The sequence below is a fragment of the Lynx canadensis genome, chromosome A3 (assembly GCF_007474595.2).
Source record: "Lynx canadensis isolate LIC74 chromosome A3, mLynCan4.pri.v2, whole genome shotgun sequence".
Classification (NCBI taxonomy): Eukaryota; Metazoa; Chordata; class Mammalia; order Carnivora; family Felidae; genus Lynx; species Lynx canadensis.
In genome coordinates, this window is record NC_044305.1 from 28,985,205 (window position 1) to 28,999,860 (window position 14,656).

Consider the following 14,656-nt stretch of genomic DNA (forward strand, 5'->3'; position numbering starts at 1 on the left):
TCATTTTAATTCGGTGTTAATGCTACTGAGCTGACACAAAAGTTAGTGAATTTACTTCACTTGGATGGACAGCTGTAGTTTTGAAATCAACTTAACTTTGGGGCACCTGGGTGGCTCAGTCGGTTAAGCGTCCAACTCCGGCTCAGGTCATGATCTCGCGGTCCGTGAGTTCGAGCCCCGCGTCAGGCTCTGTGCTGACAGCTCAGAGCCTGGAGCCTGTTTCAGATTCTGTGTCTCCCTCTCTCTCTGCCCCTCCCCTGTTCATGCTCTGTCTCTCTCTGTCTCAAAAATAAATAAATGTTTAAAAAAAAATTAAGAAAAAAAATTAAAAAAAAAAAAAAGAAATCGACTTAACTTTGAAGCCAATGCATTGCTCCTTTAAAAAAAAAAAATGGGCCAACTGCTTTTGTCCGTGCAGATGTAAATGTCAAAGGAAAATGATATTCTGCCATGTAATTCGTTGGTTGGGAAACTTTTAAGTATGTCTAAAACCATTTGGGTATGTGAGTCTACCTTTTCAACTACAAATCTTATGAAATCCAGATACAGATCAAATATGTTCACTGAAAATTTAATGTCTAAATCGACACACACAGGGATTGTGAGAGGAACACCAGATTTTGAAGACAGTACAAGAAGAATATAAAATGCCTCATTAATAATTTTTAGATTGGTTACGGGTGAGAACGACAATTTTTGACATGTTGGATTCAACGACGTGTATTATTAAAATGAACTTGCCCATCTCCTTTTGCCATTTTAATGTGGTTACTAGAAAAATTTCAGGGGCGCCCGGGTGGCTCAGTCGTTTGAGTGTCCGACTTCGGCTCAGGTCGTGATCTCGCGGTCTGTGAGTTCGAGCCCCACGTCGGGCTCTGTGCTGACAGCTGGGAGCCTGGAACCTGCTTCGGATTCTGTGTCTCCCTCTCTCTCTGCCCCTCCCCCGCTCATGCTCTGTCTCTCTCTCTGTCAAAAATAAATAAACATTAAAAAACTTTTTTAAAAATTAAAAAAGAAAAAAAAAGAAAAATTTCAAATGACAACACGTGGCTCGGGCTGTATCTCTCCTGGGCAGCACTGTGCTAGAATGTGGCGGGCGGGGAGCACGCAGAGAAATCGAGTTGGGGGAGGCGACCCTCCCGGTGTCTTAGGCTACAGGACAGAGTGGCAGTCTCTTCTGATGGGGGCTGGGAGTCACTGAGGGCTTCTGAGCAGGGGCGGGCCTCTGAGGGGTGGTCAGGGCTGGGGGGGTCAGGGAACACAGCCCGCCTGCCTTGCCCGTGGGCTCCCCTACATTCCGCAGGGTGTCTAAAGACACCAACTTCTCACTCTCCCCTCCTCTGCCCCGGGCTCTGCCTCCAGATCGCCCTCCTTGGCCTCCAGTGCCTCTGTCGGGGAGTCTCTGTCAGAGGAGGAACTGGCCCGAATCCTGGAGCAGCTAGAAGACAAGAAGAAACTCATTGCCACCGTGCGGAGCAAGCCCTGGCCCATGGCGAAGAAGCTGACTGAGCTCAGGTGAGCAGGTGGTGGTCGGCCGGGGGCCTCTTGATGTTCGAGAGGCTCAGCTCCTTCTGATGGGCCCGGAGTCCCTTCTCCCTCTCCGCCCCTTGACAGGAAGGGAGATTCACCCTCCCACTCTGCTTTGGTCCCTTCAATTCCTAGCACAAGCATAGTGCCTGGGGGGAGAGGGGGGTGTTGTTAGAGCCTAGACAGGCGTGAGCAGTGACTGTTTATTGACTGAGGCCCTGCTGTTGGCCAGCACTGACAGGGTCTGGCGGGAGAGACAGAGGATCGTGGCGCTCTGGCCTACACCCAACCTGGCATCCTTTCTGTTTCGTGTCCCTTTCCTCTCATCTGGCGGCTTCTAAGCCTCCCTCACAACCCAGCACCGACGTGCCTCCCTTGAGCGGCTTTCCAGCCCCCACCCTCCCCACCTCGACACGTTCAGAACGCCCTCTGTGTTCTTTGGGCCCCAGAACCTCTTTGTGTGTGGCACACTCACGCTGGGCGTGTGGAGAACGGGGAGTGTGTCTGTCTCAGCTACTCTCGAGTCCCAGATGCCCGACAGCTCAAGGCCCAAGCTTGAGGTGACGCTCCATGAATGTTGTTCGGGCCTCCTCCTCTCCAAGCCCCTGACTCCTGTTTTCAGCTCAGCCCTTCTCCCGTTTCCACACGAAAGGCCGGCACACCAAGCGTTTTGTGAGTCTCGCGTCTCTGTCGTAGTCTTGAGATGAGGCCAGGGGTCATACTGTTTAACTGGTTTTCTACTGGAAAAAAAAAAAAAAAAATCCCATCCAATATTACCATTTCCCCCCAAGTTCCCCCTTGGTTTTACTGCCACTGGGGGCTGGGGGCGGGGGGAACACGCCCCTTGTCCTTCCCTCTTCATAAAGCCACTTTTGCTGGCTCCTGTCACACCTGAGTTTCCAGTCTGCCAACTGCCTCACCCTTTATTATGTAGAACAATTTGGCAGCTGCATTTTGACTCGGCCTCCCCGTTTGCCCCCAAGAGGTGGAGCGAAGAGGCCGGCTGCACACAGTGCAGACCCTGAGGGAGTTCTGGTAAACCCAGCTGACTCTACGCACCCAAGCAAATTATTACCGGGTGCCCCAGGCTCCTACGGGAAGAAATGCCGCCCTGTGGTGCCTCCGGGCCAGTGCTGACCAACAGAACTTTGGGGTGTGACGGGGATGCTCTAAAGCTAGCCCTATGTGGCTGGGAAACACTGGAAAAGCAGTTAGTGTGACAGAGTAACTGAATTTTTTGTTCTATTTTAATTTATTTAAATGAAATCATCCCACGTGGCCGCTGGCTACGGCTCGGGTGGCAGGTGCAGGCGTGGGCAGGGGCTGTCTTCTGGGTCTCCTCTCCCTGATCCCTCAGGGCCAGCTTCTTCCTCCTGTCAGGGGGCCCAGAACAGCCATCTGTCACTCTAACACCACCTCGCCCCCACTCAGGTGTCACCTGAACACATCTTTTATTAACAGCGGAAAAAGAGCAACCCAGGTGCTCGTGGAAATGAGATCTCCAGCAGGCTGAAGTCTCAGGGACCGTGAACATTTCTTGAGGGCTGTTCGGCTGCCCAGAGGAGACACGTGACATCTCCTCCAGCCGGAGGGCAGAGCTCCCGCCCCCGGTAACAGCGGCTAAGGCCCGGGAAATCAAACAGACCCAGGCATCTGTCTCCGGGGCAGGTCTCCTCAACCCACACTGGCCTCTTCCCTTCACGATTCCCTCCTTCCTCTTCCCTCTCCCAAGACTCCTTATCCCAGAGTCAGGTCCAAGGTGGACAGCCTCTGGGTCTCCAAGCAAGCTGGGGCCTCTCCCTAGAAGATCTTTGCTTTCTGCCGGCCCACCTGGCTAATTCCTACAACCCTGTAAGACTCGGGCCAAGCATGCCCTCTGCGGGGAAGCCCCCACTGCCCGCCCCACATTCAGGCTGAGTTATTTACTGCCCCTCAGATGCCCAAGGCACGGCTGAGTTATTTACTGCCCCTCAGATGCCTAAGGCACGGCTGAATTATTTACTGCCCCTCAGATGCCCAAGGCATGGTGTCCTCACTCAATTGGATGCTCTTGTCCACGGAGCTGTGTCTAACACATCTCTCAGTACTCTTTCTTTTTGTACGTATGGCCACCGCTTGCTGAGTGCCCCCTGGGTACCAGATCTATTCTGAATGCTGGTATGTAACAACCAGTTACATACCAAACCAGTTGTTGGTAACAACTCCTTTACTCCATTGTTATTGCCCCCACTTTACTGATGAGCAAACACAGAGCCATCAGGTCACTTGCCCAAGTTTTACGAGGTGAGGTAAGGGGCCTGGCCCGCATTTGAATTCAAGAATTCTGGCTCCGGTGCCTACACTCTTAATCTGTCTTTTGCGTTTGTCTGTTTGTTTGTTTTATTTTTGAGAGAGAGAGCAGGCGGGGGAGGGGCAGAGAGAGAGGGAGACAGAGGATCGGAAGCAGGTTCCAGGCTGTCAGTGCAGAGCCCGATGCAGGGCTCAGACTCAGAACCATTGAGATCATGACCTGAGCCAAAGTCGGATGGAGGCCTAACTGACTGAGCCACCCAGGCGCCCCACCTACACTCTTAATTTGTAATCATCTGTCTAGGGTTACTAAACATTCTAGAATGTTCCCGTCCTCCATGATTTCCTCCCATCACAAATAGCATTCCCAGACTACATCTTCTCTGGTTAGAAGCAATGGTGTGGGGACCCGTCTCTGGCCCACTCGGGCAGCTGGTTGACCCGGGCAGAGTTGTTGTGACAATCGAAGCAGGATGACGGTGCATGAAGAACAGAAGTGAACTGGGGCAATGCTGTGTTCACACCTCTGCTGCATCTAGGTGACTTTGGCTGGCTGTCCAGTGCCACTCAGATGATTTCCTTCCCTGAAGCCCTCTGAGCCTCCCTGAATTCCCATTCCCACTCAGCAGTAATGAAGAGTCCTACCCAGCCCCAGGTGCCAAAGTAGGCCAAGGGAAGAACAAGGACCTCCATCTGGAAGTAACCAGACAGCATCCCTTTCACCCACTGGGCCAGTGTCAGAGGAGGCCTGCTAAAACAGAAGATTTCAACAAGATCCGGAGTCTTATAATATCCAAAGTGTCCAGGCTTCAACTGAAAATCACTCATCATACCAAGAACTAGGAAGATCTCGAGCTGAATGGTAAGAGACAACTAAAGATGCTAACACCAAGATGATATAGATGTTAGAATCACCTGGCAAAGATTTTAAAGAAACCATTACAAAAGTGCTTCACCGAGCAGTTATGAACATATGAAACTAATGAAGAAATAGAAAGCCTAAGAAATAGAAAATATAGAGAACAACTAGAAATTTTTATTTTTTAGACTACTTATTTAATGTTTATTTATTTTTGAGAGACAGAGCTCAAGCAGGGGAGGGGGAGCAGAGAGAGAAGGAGACACAGAATCCAAAGGAGGCTCCAGGCTCTGAGCTGTCAGCACAGAACCTGACACGGGGCTCGAACTCCTGAACTGTGAAACCATGACCTAAGCCAAAGTCAGACGCTTAACCGACTGAGCCACCCAGGTGCCCCACAACTAGAAATTTTCGAAGTCAAAAAATACAATCACTAAAATTTTAAAAAACGAACGAGTGGGCCCAACAGCAGAATGGAGAGAGCAAAGAATCAATGAAATTGCAAGTAAAACGAGAGAATTTACCCAATCTGAACAATAGAGAGAAAATGGTCTGGGAGAAAACGTGAAAAGAACCTCAGGGACGTGTGGGACTATAATAAATGTTCTTACATTAGCGTCTCTTCCAAATCCCTCACCCTGAATATGAGACGGTTGGGGGAGGGGTCCCAGAAAAGAGGAGAAACAGAGTGGGGCTGAAAAAGTCTTCAAACAAACAATGCCCCCGAATTTCTCAAATTTGGCAAAACTTACAGATTCAAGAAAGCTAAAGAAACCCTCCCGCAGGATAAACCCAAAGTAATCTATGTCCAGACATATCATAGTCAAACTTCTTACAAGCAGTCAGGATATTTACAAGCAGTCAGAGAGAAACAGTGCATTGCCTAAAGGGGGAAGCAATTGGAATGACAGAAAATTTGTCATTAGAAACCCTGGAGGACAGAGGAAGGGAGCACAAAAACTTTTCAAGTGCTAAATGAAAAGAATTCTATATTCCGCAAAATATCCTTTAAGAGTAAAGAAATCAAGACATTCTCAGGTGAAGAAAACCTAAAAAAAATCTGTTACCAGCAGACTATCCTAAAAGAATGGCTAAAGCAAATTCTCTAAGCAAAAAGGAAATGATAAAAGAAAGAATCTTCAAACATCAGGAAGGAAGAACATGGTAAGAGCAAAAATATTGAAAACTGTCATAGATTTCCCTTCCTCTCTTGAGTATTTAAAATTATGTTTGACAGTTGAAGAAAAAATCCTAACATCATCTAATATGGTTCTGAATGAATGTAGAGAAATATTTAAGACAATTATAAATGGGAGGATAAAGGAACACACAGGGAAGTAACACTTTTACACTTTACCTAGTAAAATGTCAGCTCCAGTAGACTTTGATAAGATATATATATGTGTATATGATATATATGTATATGTATATGATATATATGTGTGTATATATATGAGTGTTGTGTACAAACACACACCTTACATTACATACTATATGATAATATACAGTAATAATTAAATTATATTTAATTATTATATTATATTAATTATTATATATTGTATAATATATATTAATTATATTATTATATTAATTATAATATTAATAATATATTATATTATAATATATTATATATTATATAATATAATATATTACATTAATATAATATAATTAATATATTACATAATATTTTGCTTAGAGCAACTACTGAAAAGGCCATACAAAGAGATAATGCTAAAAAGCATCATAGATAAACCAAAATGGAATCCTAAAAAATGTTCAAGTAACCTGCAGGGAACAAGAAAACAGAAATGAAAAACAGAGAGAACAAACAGAAAACAAAAAATAAAATGGTAAGTTTAAACCCTAACATATCAACAGTTACATTAAATGTAGGTGGTCTAAATATACCAACTAAAAGACAGATTGGCAGAGTAATTTTTAAAATGACTTAACTCCATAGAGTCCACAAAGTGAGTCCATAAATTCACTTTAAATATGATGATATATGTAGGTTCAGCGTACAAAGATGGTAAAAAGACATATCCCATGCAAATGTTAAGCAAAATAAAGTAGAAGAGGCTATGTAAATATCAAATAAATTTGACTTCAGAGTAAAGAAAATTGACAGGGACTGAAAGGAACATTATAGAAAGATAAAAGGGTCAATCCACCAAGAGGAAGATGTAACAAACCTAAAAGTGTAAGCACCAAAAATAGCAGTGGTTTGAGTTCTACAGTATATTATCTCGGGATGTATAATACATTTCCCCAAAACTTAGTAGTTTAAAACAATAGGAAACATTTATTTTATCTTCTATGGGTCAGAAATTCAGGAGCAGCTTCGCTGGGCAGTTCTGACTTGGAGTCTCTCGTAAGGTTGGGTTAAGATGTTGGACAGGGCTGCATTCATCTGAAGGCTTGACTGGGGCTGGTGAATCGACTTCCAAGGTGGCTCACTCACGTGGATGACAAGTTGGTGCTGGTTCGTAAAAAAAGGCCTCAGTTTCCCTTCAGAGGATACTTGAATATCCTCATGACATGGCAGCTGGCTTCCCTCAGAAGAGGATGTGTTCGAGGAAGAAGTCACAATACCCTTTATGTCCTCATCTCAGAAGTCATAAACTGTCACTTCTACCACTTTCTAGTCATTGGAAACAAGTCACTAAGTCTGGCCTGCATTCAAGGGGAGAAGAATTTAGTTCTCCATTTTATTTTATTTTTTATTTTTTATTTTTTTAATTTAGAGAGAGAGAGAGAGAGCAGGAGAGAGGGAGAAAGAGAGAGAGAGAAAAAAATCCCAAGCAGGTTCCATACTCAGTGTAGAGCCTGCCACGAGGCTCGATCTCACAATCCTGGATCATGACCTGAACTGAAATGAAGAGTCCAACGCTCAACCCCAGCTGAGCCTACCCAGGCACCCCTGGTTCTCCATGTTAAAGGGAAGAATAATAATTTGGTGACATATTTTAAACCACCACTTCTGGAGGCCAGGCATGCTCGCTTAACCTCCCCTCCCTCAGATTGATTCACTGAGGTCTCTAGAGCAGGTGCCTCACCTGACTGATATGAATTTCCACTTAGCATGAGTTCAGGGTTTCTTTGACCCTTGTCTCCCCAGCTGAAAATGGAGATTGCTTGGGGACAAAGAGAGACACCAAGCCAGCCTGGCCCAGGCCGCCTTTAACCACTCTGCACCTCCAGCCCCTCGCCACCTCCTTTGGACCTTCGAGTGCCTCCTTCCTATTTCCAGGTGTCTTCTAGATGTCAGGCTGGCTGATGCTGTCTCCCAGTGTCCTGCAAGGGACAGCAAAGCTCTGTGGGGATCAAGCACACAGTGGCTCTGTGTCTGGTTTTAGCTGTGCATCTATAAATTAAGTGTGATTTTGAATCTGAGCTCCTTCATCAGGGAAGAGTTTGGGGAGGTATGTAACGTCTCTGAGAGATGCCTTGGGTCAACTTCAGAGTGTTTCCACTGTGGAAGGCCACGTCACTGAGCCCCTTGTCAAGGCACCTGGGAGAGCAGAAGGTCCCACCCCAGCCCCTGAGCTTGGCAGAGGCTTATCAGCTGCCCACCCCAGAAACTGCTGCTTCCTCGGGAGGGGGAGGGGTGGCTGCCTGCTGAATGAAGTCCCTATGCTCACCTTGCGAGCATGCACACCTCCAATTTTCACATCCTTGTCCCCATTTCTAGATGAAAAGTGCCACTCTGGGAGGCACAGAACCCCGCCTGGGGCTCCACTCTGGCGCAATACACCTCCTTCCCTCCCAGCGGCAATCACTGGCCCCCTCCCAACCGTGTTTTCCAAACTGTGGTTTGGGCCACTTTATTTCCAAGGAGGGTCCTCCGGGAGGCGAACGTGAGGGGATTCTGAAGCGCTGTCTGTGGGTGACCGCGCCTGAAAGCCCCTTCCTCCATAGCTTCCTCCTCTGCCGAGTGTTGGAGGCGCCTAAGGGGCTCATCATCACTGCCAGGAGTGACCTGGAGATCCAGGCCCCCTGAAGCTTCCTCAAAACAAACGGGTCCCTCCTCTCTTGACTTCTCACTGCGTTTACCGCACACCATCCGATGAGAGGAAAAAGGCGAGTTTGTGCCATGTTCTCGTTTCAAAAGACCGTTGGTGACGAGGAGGGAACAGAAGCACCTTACAGAAGTAAGATGTGCAACGATTAGGTAGTGCAGGGCAGGCGTGAGTGGTTTCCATAAACCAAATATTCTCTGGTAAGGAAGAACACGAGAGCCTGGATTGCAGGTAACAGGGGTACAGGAGTGCGCGGCAAAAAGGTAGTTGTTACTATTTGTATCCTTTTGCAGGACCCAGAAAAGCTTGCTGCGTCCATCAGTGTTCTTAAATGAGGTGGGTCCTTCACTGGGAATGGTCCTCAGAGTTTGCACCCAGCGCTGGGCAGGGCCCTCTGTTCCCCTGAGTGCCCTATGGGGGTCTAGACACAGTCTGGACGTCAAGAAGAGAAGCATTTGCCGCCAGGCTCAATGGCTCAGGCACAAGAGCTGGCTCTTACTTTTGAGAATCCACATTTGAAGTCCCCATATCGTAAAAGCTGGCACATTGAAAGTCACAAATTCCCAGCACTTACAAGCCTCTGCTCGATGTAAGATACAAGAAGAGAACAGAAACACACATTTTATTGGGGCGTTTGGGTGGATCAGTCGATGAAGCCTCCGACTTCAGCTCAGGTCATGATCTTACGGTTTCTGGGTTCGAGCCCCGCATCGGGCTCTGTACTGACAGGTCAGAGCCTGGAGCCTGCTTGGGATTCCGTGTCTCCCTCTCTCTCTCTCTGCCCCTCCCCTGCTTGCACTCTGTCTCTCTCTCTCACTCTCTCTCTCTCAAAAATAAAATAAAACATTAAAAAAAAAAGAAATACACATTTTATGAAAACATTTTTTTGTGACATGGCTATGTTGGTAGCTCCAGATAGCTCATTGACTGGACATGTCCTGCCTAGGGGACAACAAGGAGCTGATCCCGTTACAGAGACTTAATCCCACACAGACCAGGCTTTGACCCTGGGCTCAGGAGCTAAACAGTCAGCCTCATTCATTTGAGACATCGGAAAAAATAAAAACCAGCTTCAGGATTGACGTGAGGTTACAATGCGACTTTGACTCTTGTCATCTGCCCACGCCTGCGCTGTGGGGGTGGGGTAGGTATTCTTCCGGCCCCCCCTGAGATGGACTTCCTTCCTCACCCGCTTGTGCGGGTCAATCCGGTGGCTGCTGGCAAACTGGGTCTCTGGGGGGTGGGATAGAAGGGGCCTGATCTGTAGCCTTTGCTGATTTCTGTGGTCTAAAGACTCCCACCGTAGCCAATTTCAAGCTACCAACAGTTTAACAGCTCGCCGGTCAAGTTCCTGAATATTTAGCAGTCGGGTCTCAGGCAGGAGTCGGTTCTGGCCAACTGATCGGTGTCTGACTCATTCAACATTCAGGCAGTCCACAAATGTCTGGTGAACACTGTGTTCGTTTCCTTTTTCTTCGCTGAAGCGTGACATACAACGCTCTGTTAGTTTCAGGTGTTCAGCGGAGGGATTCGACATTCACATACATTAGGCAATGCTCACTGCGCTAAGTCCGCCTACCATCTGTCACCATACAACACGCTTGCAATATTATTGACTGTATTCCCTAGGCTGCACTTTATATCCCTGTGATTTACTTATTTTATAACTGGCATCTTTTACCTCAATCCCCTTCATCTGCTTTGCCATATTTGTTTCTATTGCTGCCGCAACCCAAGTTTCACAAGTGTAACCGTTTAAGACCGTGCTCATCTACGTGCTCATAGTGCTGCTGGCCAGAAGTCCAGCGTGGCATGGCTGGATTCTCTGCTCAAGGTCTCACCGGGCTGAAAGCAAAGTAGTAGCAGGCCTGAGGTGCCCATGTGGGGCTAGAGGTCCTCTTCTGGTTTTTGCGGAATTCAATTCCTTCCCTTGCTTTCCACGTGGTGTCCTCTTGAGGGGCCCCAGCAACAGAGGGTCAAGAATTCATTCTAATTCCTCTGACTTCCCCTTCTGCCACATCTGTCTGACTCTTCTGCCTTCTTCTGTGTGTAAGGGCTCGTGTGGTCACTCTGGGCCCTTCCCGAGAATCCAGGATAATCTCCCTATTTTATTTATTTAATTTTTTTTAAGTTTCCTTATTTTTGAGAGACAGAGACAGAGTGCTAGTGGGGGGAGGGACAGGGAGAGAGGGAGACACAGAATCTGAAGCAGGCTCCAGGCTCTGAGCTATCAGCACAGAGCCTGACGCAAGGCTCAAACCCATGGACTGTGAGATCATGACCCAAGCCGAGGTCGGATGCTCAACTGACCCAGGCACCCCAGATCTCCCTATTTTAAATTAAGTCATGGGGTGCCTGGGTGGCTCAGTCAGTTAAGCGTCCAGCTTTGGCTCAGGTCATGATCTCACAATTCATGGGTTCGAGCCCCGCATCAGGCTCTGTGCTGACTGCTTGCTCAGAACCTGGAGCCTGCTTCAGATTCTGTATCTCCTCTCTCTGTCCCTCCCCCACTCATGCTTTGTCTCACTCTGTTTCTCAAAAATAAATAAATGTAAAAAAAAAAAATCTTTAAATTAAGTCAGGAATCTTAATTACATCGGTTAAGTCCCTTTCGACATTCATGGGTTTACCACCAGAGGGCAAAGGTCATGGGAGCCAAAATTCTGCCTACAGGTGCCTACCATGTACTAAGCACCATTCTTAGCATTTGGGAAACGTCAGTGGATGAAACAGACAAATGCCCTACCTTCACAGAGCTTACATTCTAACCAGGGGTATAAAAACACATAAGGCTTCTAGCCACATGTACACTCTCATAGTTCAGATTTTTTTCAGTTTGGGATTAAAGTTCTGCCTCTACCCCCCTCCCGCCCCCCCCCCTTTTTTTTTTCCTAACCAGAGAGGCCCAAGAATTTGTGGAGAAGTATGAAGGAGCCTTAGGAAAGGGGAAAGGCAAGCGACTCTACGCCTACAGGATGCTGATGGCTAAGGTGGGTGATAGAGAGGCAGCAAACCCCAGGGAGGGCTTACTCAGCCTCTGAACCTGGGTGACATCACAGGCACCTGCCAAGCCTCTGCATTTGTGGCCGGCTCCCCCCCCCAGATCCTCAGCGCGAGGTCCAGCCGACTGACTGATTTGTCCGGGAAAGGAAACCAACTGTTTCCTGTCAATTTCTCTACATTTATCTGTGAGGGCTCCGGTGTATCTGAGACTCATTTCCTCCCCAGTGAAGAACTAAGCTCACAAAATTGATGAGGTTAAAAATAATAATAATAATAATAAAAATAAAATAATTGATGAGGTTAAAACCACTGGGATCTTATTTTCCAAGCCCCAAATCAGGACAGTTCGTTTGATAAATCATCTATTTTTATGCAACACCTTGAGCGTTTTTTCCTGTATTCCCTGTTCATGGGTGTGTTTGAGTTTTAACTTTTTCTTGGGGCCATTTTGATATTTCATATTCTTCCCAAAACTCAATCATTTAATTAAGATCTTCGTATGTATTACCAGATAGTTGCAGGTGGTGGTCCCATAATTTTTGGAACTACTTTCTGTGTATGTTGGGTTGGAGTCTTTTTATTCCTAATATTCTCTTTTCTCCTTTTTCTTAAATTTTTTTAGGTTTATTTATTTGTTTTAAAAGGCAGACAGACAGACAGAGAGACAGAGAGAGAGACAGACACAGAGAGAGAGAGAGAGAGAGAGAGAGAGAGAGAGAGAATCCCAAGCAGGTTCTACATGGTTAGCACAGAGCCCAAGGCAGGGCTTGAACTCACGAACCGTGAGATCATGACCTGAGCTGTTTTTTCTCCTTTTTCAATTTTACTTGCCCAATAACTATCTTTGGGTCATTTTATTAATTTGATCTAGAGACTATTTACCACTTAACATCTGCACACTTAGGTCTTCCCCCCCCCCACCCCAGCTGAGGAATGTGCTCTTCGAGCATATCTTTGCTAAATGATTCTGTTTAATCATGTTTCCCTGCAAATAGTTCTAGTTCCTTCCTTAGGAAAAGGATGGCTGTCCATCCTCTGTGTTTACCTTCCCTCATTGTTTTAAATTCTTTACTTCCTCTCTTTGCATTCTCAGAAATGTCTCAGGTTTATTCTCAATATCACTGAACCCATTTTCTTCTGCTTCAATTATAGGCTTTATTATATTATTATAATGTTTCTTCTCCTTCAATTACTGGGCTTTTAGTTACCTTGTAATCCTTCCATGCTTCCCTTACATTCTTTTTTAAAACTCAAAGTGTTATCCTTTACTTAGAAACCACATTTCTTGTATCCTGTTGTGAATGCAGGCTCGTTTGTCAAAAATTAGTTATGGAGCCTAGAGGCAATGCTTTTCAAAAGTTACAAAGAGGTGTGTCCCCTTTTCCTTGTTCTGCAATACTATTTTTCAGGCCTCGCTGGCTGTTTTAGTCATCCAGATCTGGATTTCATGCCCGGACAGAATGGGTAGCTTGCCTGTGTCTTATTTGCCCGCTATCAGAAAGCCTGTTTCTGTAGCCAGCCGGAGACAAGCATATCTCATCGCCCAGTCCTGGGAGAGCAGCTCCCGCCTCACCTGGCTCTGAGAAAGGGAGCTGAGGTCTTCTCCTGCCCGCATCCCATCCCAGTTTTCTGATTCTCTAAACCAATGAGGGATAAGAGCTTCACTACAGAGCTTCCCCAAGGCCTTCTCAGCCTCTGCCCGACCTATAGGGCATCACTTTTCAGGCCGAGATGCCCACAGCCTTGAGGGGCTGTCAGCTGGTTGCCGAGTGATCAACTAACTGGCAGGCCGTCCCCAGGGGCCTCCCTGAGCCATGTTCATTACCCCTATTGGCCTCAGCCTTGCAAGCCTACATTCTGTACTGATTTTATCAGCACCCCGACAGGGGATTGATCTCTCAAGGGAGGACTCCTATTAATAAAGCTTCTGAGACCGATAGGTAAAACCAGGTGGTGGATTATTAATTTACAAGGAGAAATAACCAATGACAGAACTAGAAATGCGAAGTCCACATCAGCAGTGCCTTTTATTTTTGATAGTAGAGTTACTCACACGGGTGGCTAAACCATAATCCCAATTCCATTTTATTAATTTGCAATGACAAAACACTGCGTTCGAAACCAAAATCCTCACAGCCCAGGTGACGGGCAATGCTTTCCTTAGAGACAGGCTTACATAGAAAGCCAAATAAGCCAAAGATTAATTTTTTTTAATGTTTGAGAGAGAGAGAGAGTTCGAGGCAGAAGAGGGACAGAGAGAGGGAGACAGCAGATTCAAAGCAGGCTCTCGAGATCATGACCTGAGCTGAAGTCAGACACTTAACCAGCTGAGCCACCCAGGCACCCCAAGCCAAAGATGAATTTTGAGCGCGGAATCAGAGCTGGGGAAGGCAGATAAAGCCATGGGACTGGAGTGCCCAATGTCCACAGTCTGCTATTCCCCTTCTGGTCTTAGGGATATCTCTGCCATTGTTCTCAACCAGGTTTTGCCCTCGGCTCGTCTTCTCTGTTGCCATCTGTGACCACCGCCCTCTTCCACACATGGTTTCCTTCCTTATATAGCAGTCATCCCATCGGGTTACGGCCAAAGCCTACAGATCTAGAAACTCGTCTGATAAACTTCCCTTTTGATCCTTTAGTGAATTTACATGGGAAACCTCGTTTCCTTCAGGAACGTGTTCTTAGGAGACCTTTATCATAATGGAAACTGACCTTAGGGTCTTCTCCCTCCTACCCCCTTGTCCTCTGTTTTCTGTGAGTTGTTGTTTCTGTTGTTGTTGTTCAATTCCAAATGGATTCATTGCCAGGGAGTGGGGTTGTTGGAGAGCAGCTCCTTGAGAACTAAACAATTTTCACCCAACCAGCAGCCAGACAGCCACTCAAGTTCCTGACTGGTACGAACTCTGAGTGTTGGACCTGGAAACGGACCATGGAAAGAAGAAAAATGCCTTTCTAACTC

General features: G+C 46.6%; 1 protein-coding gene across 1 annotated transcript in view; it reads left to right on the forward strand.

The window, feature by feature from the left end:
- Positions 1 to 14,656, forward strand: part of TMC2 (transmembrane channel like 2) — a 55,338-nt gene that overhangs the window by 4,990 nt on the left and 35,692 nt on the right. Inside the window, 2 exon segments of the mRNA XM_030311770.1 lie at positions 1,363 to 1,515; positions 11,594 to 11,684. Coding sequence (XP_030167630.1) covers positions 1,363 to 1,515; positions 11,594 to 11,684 — 244 coding nt within the window.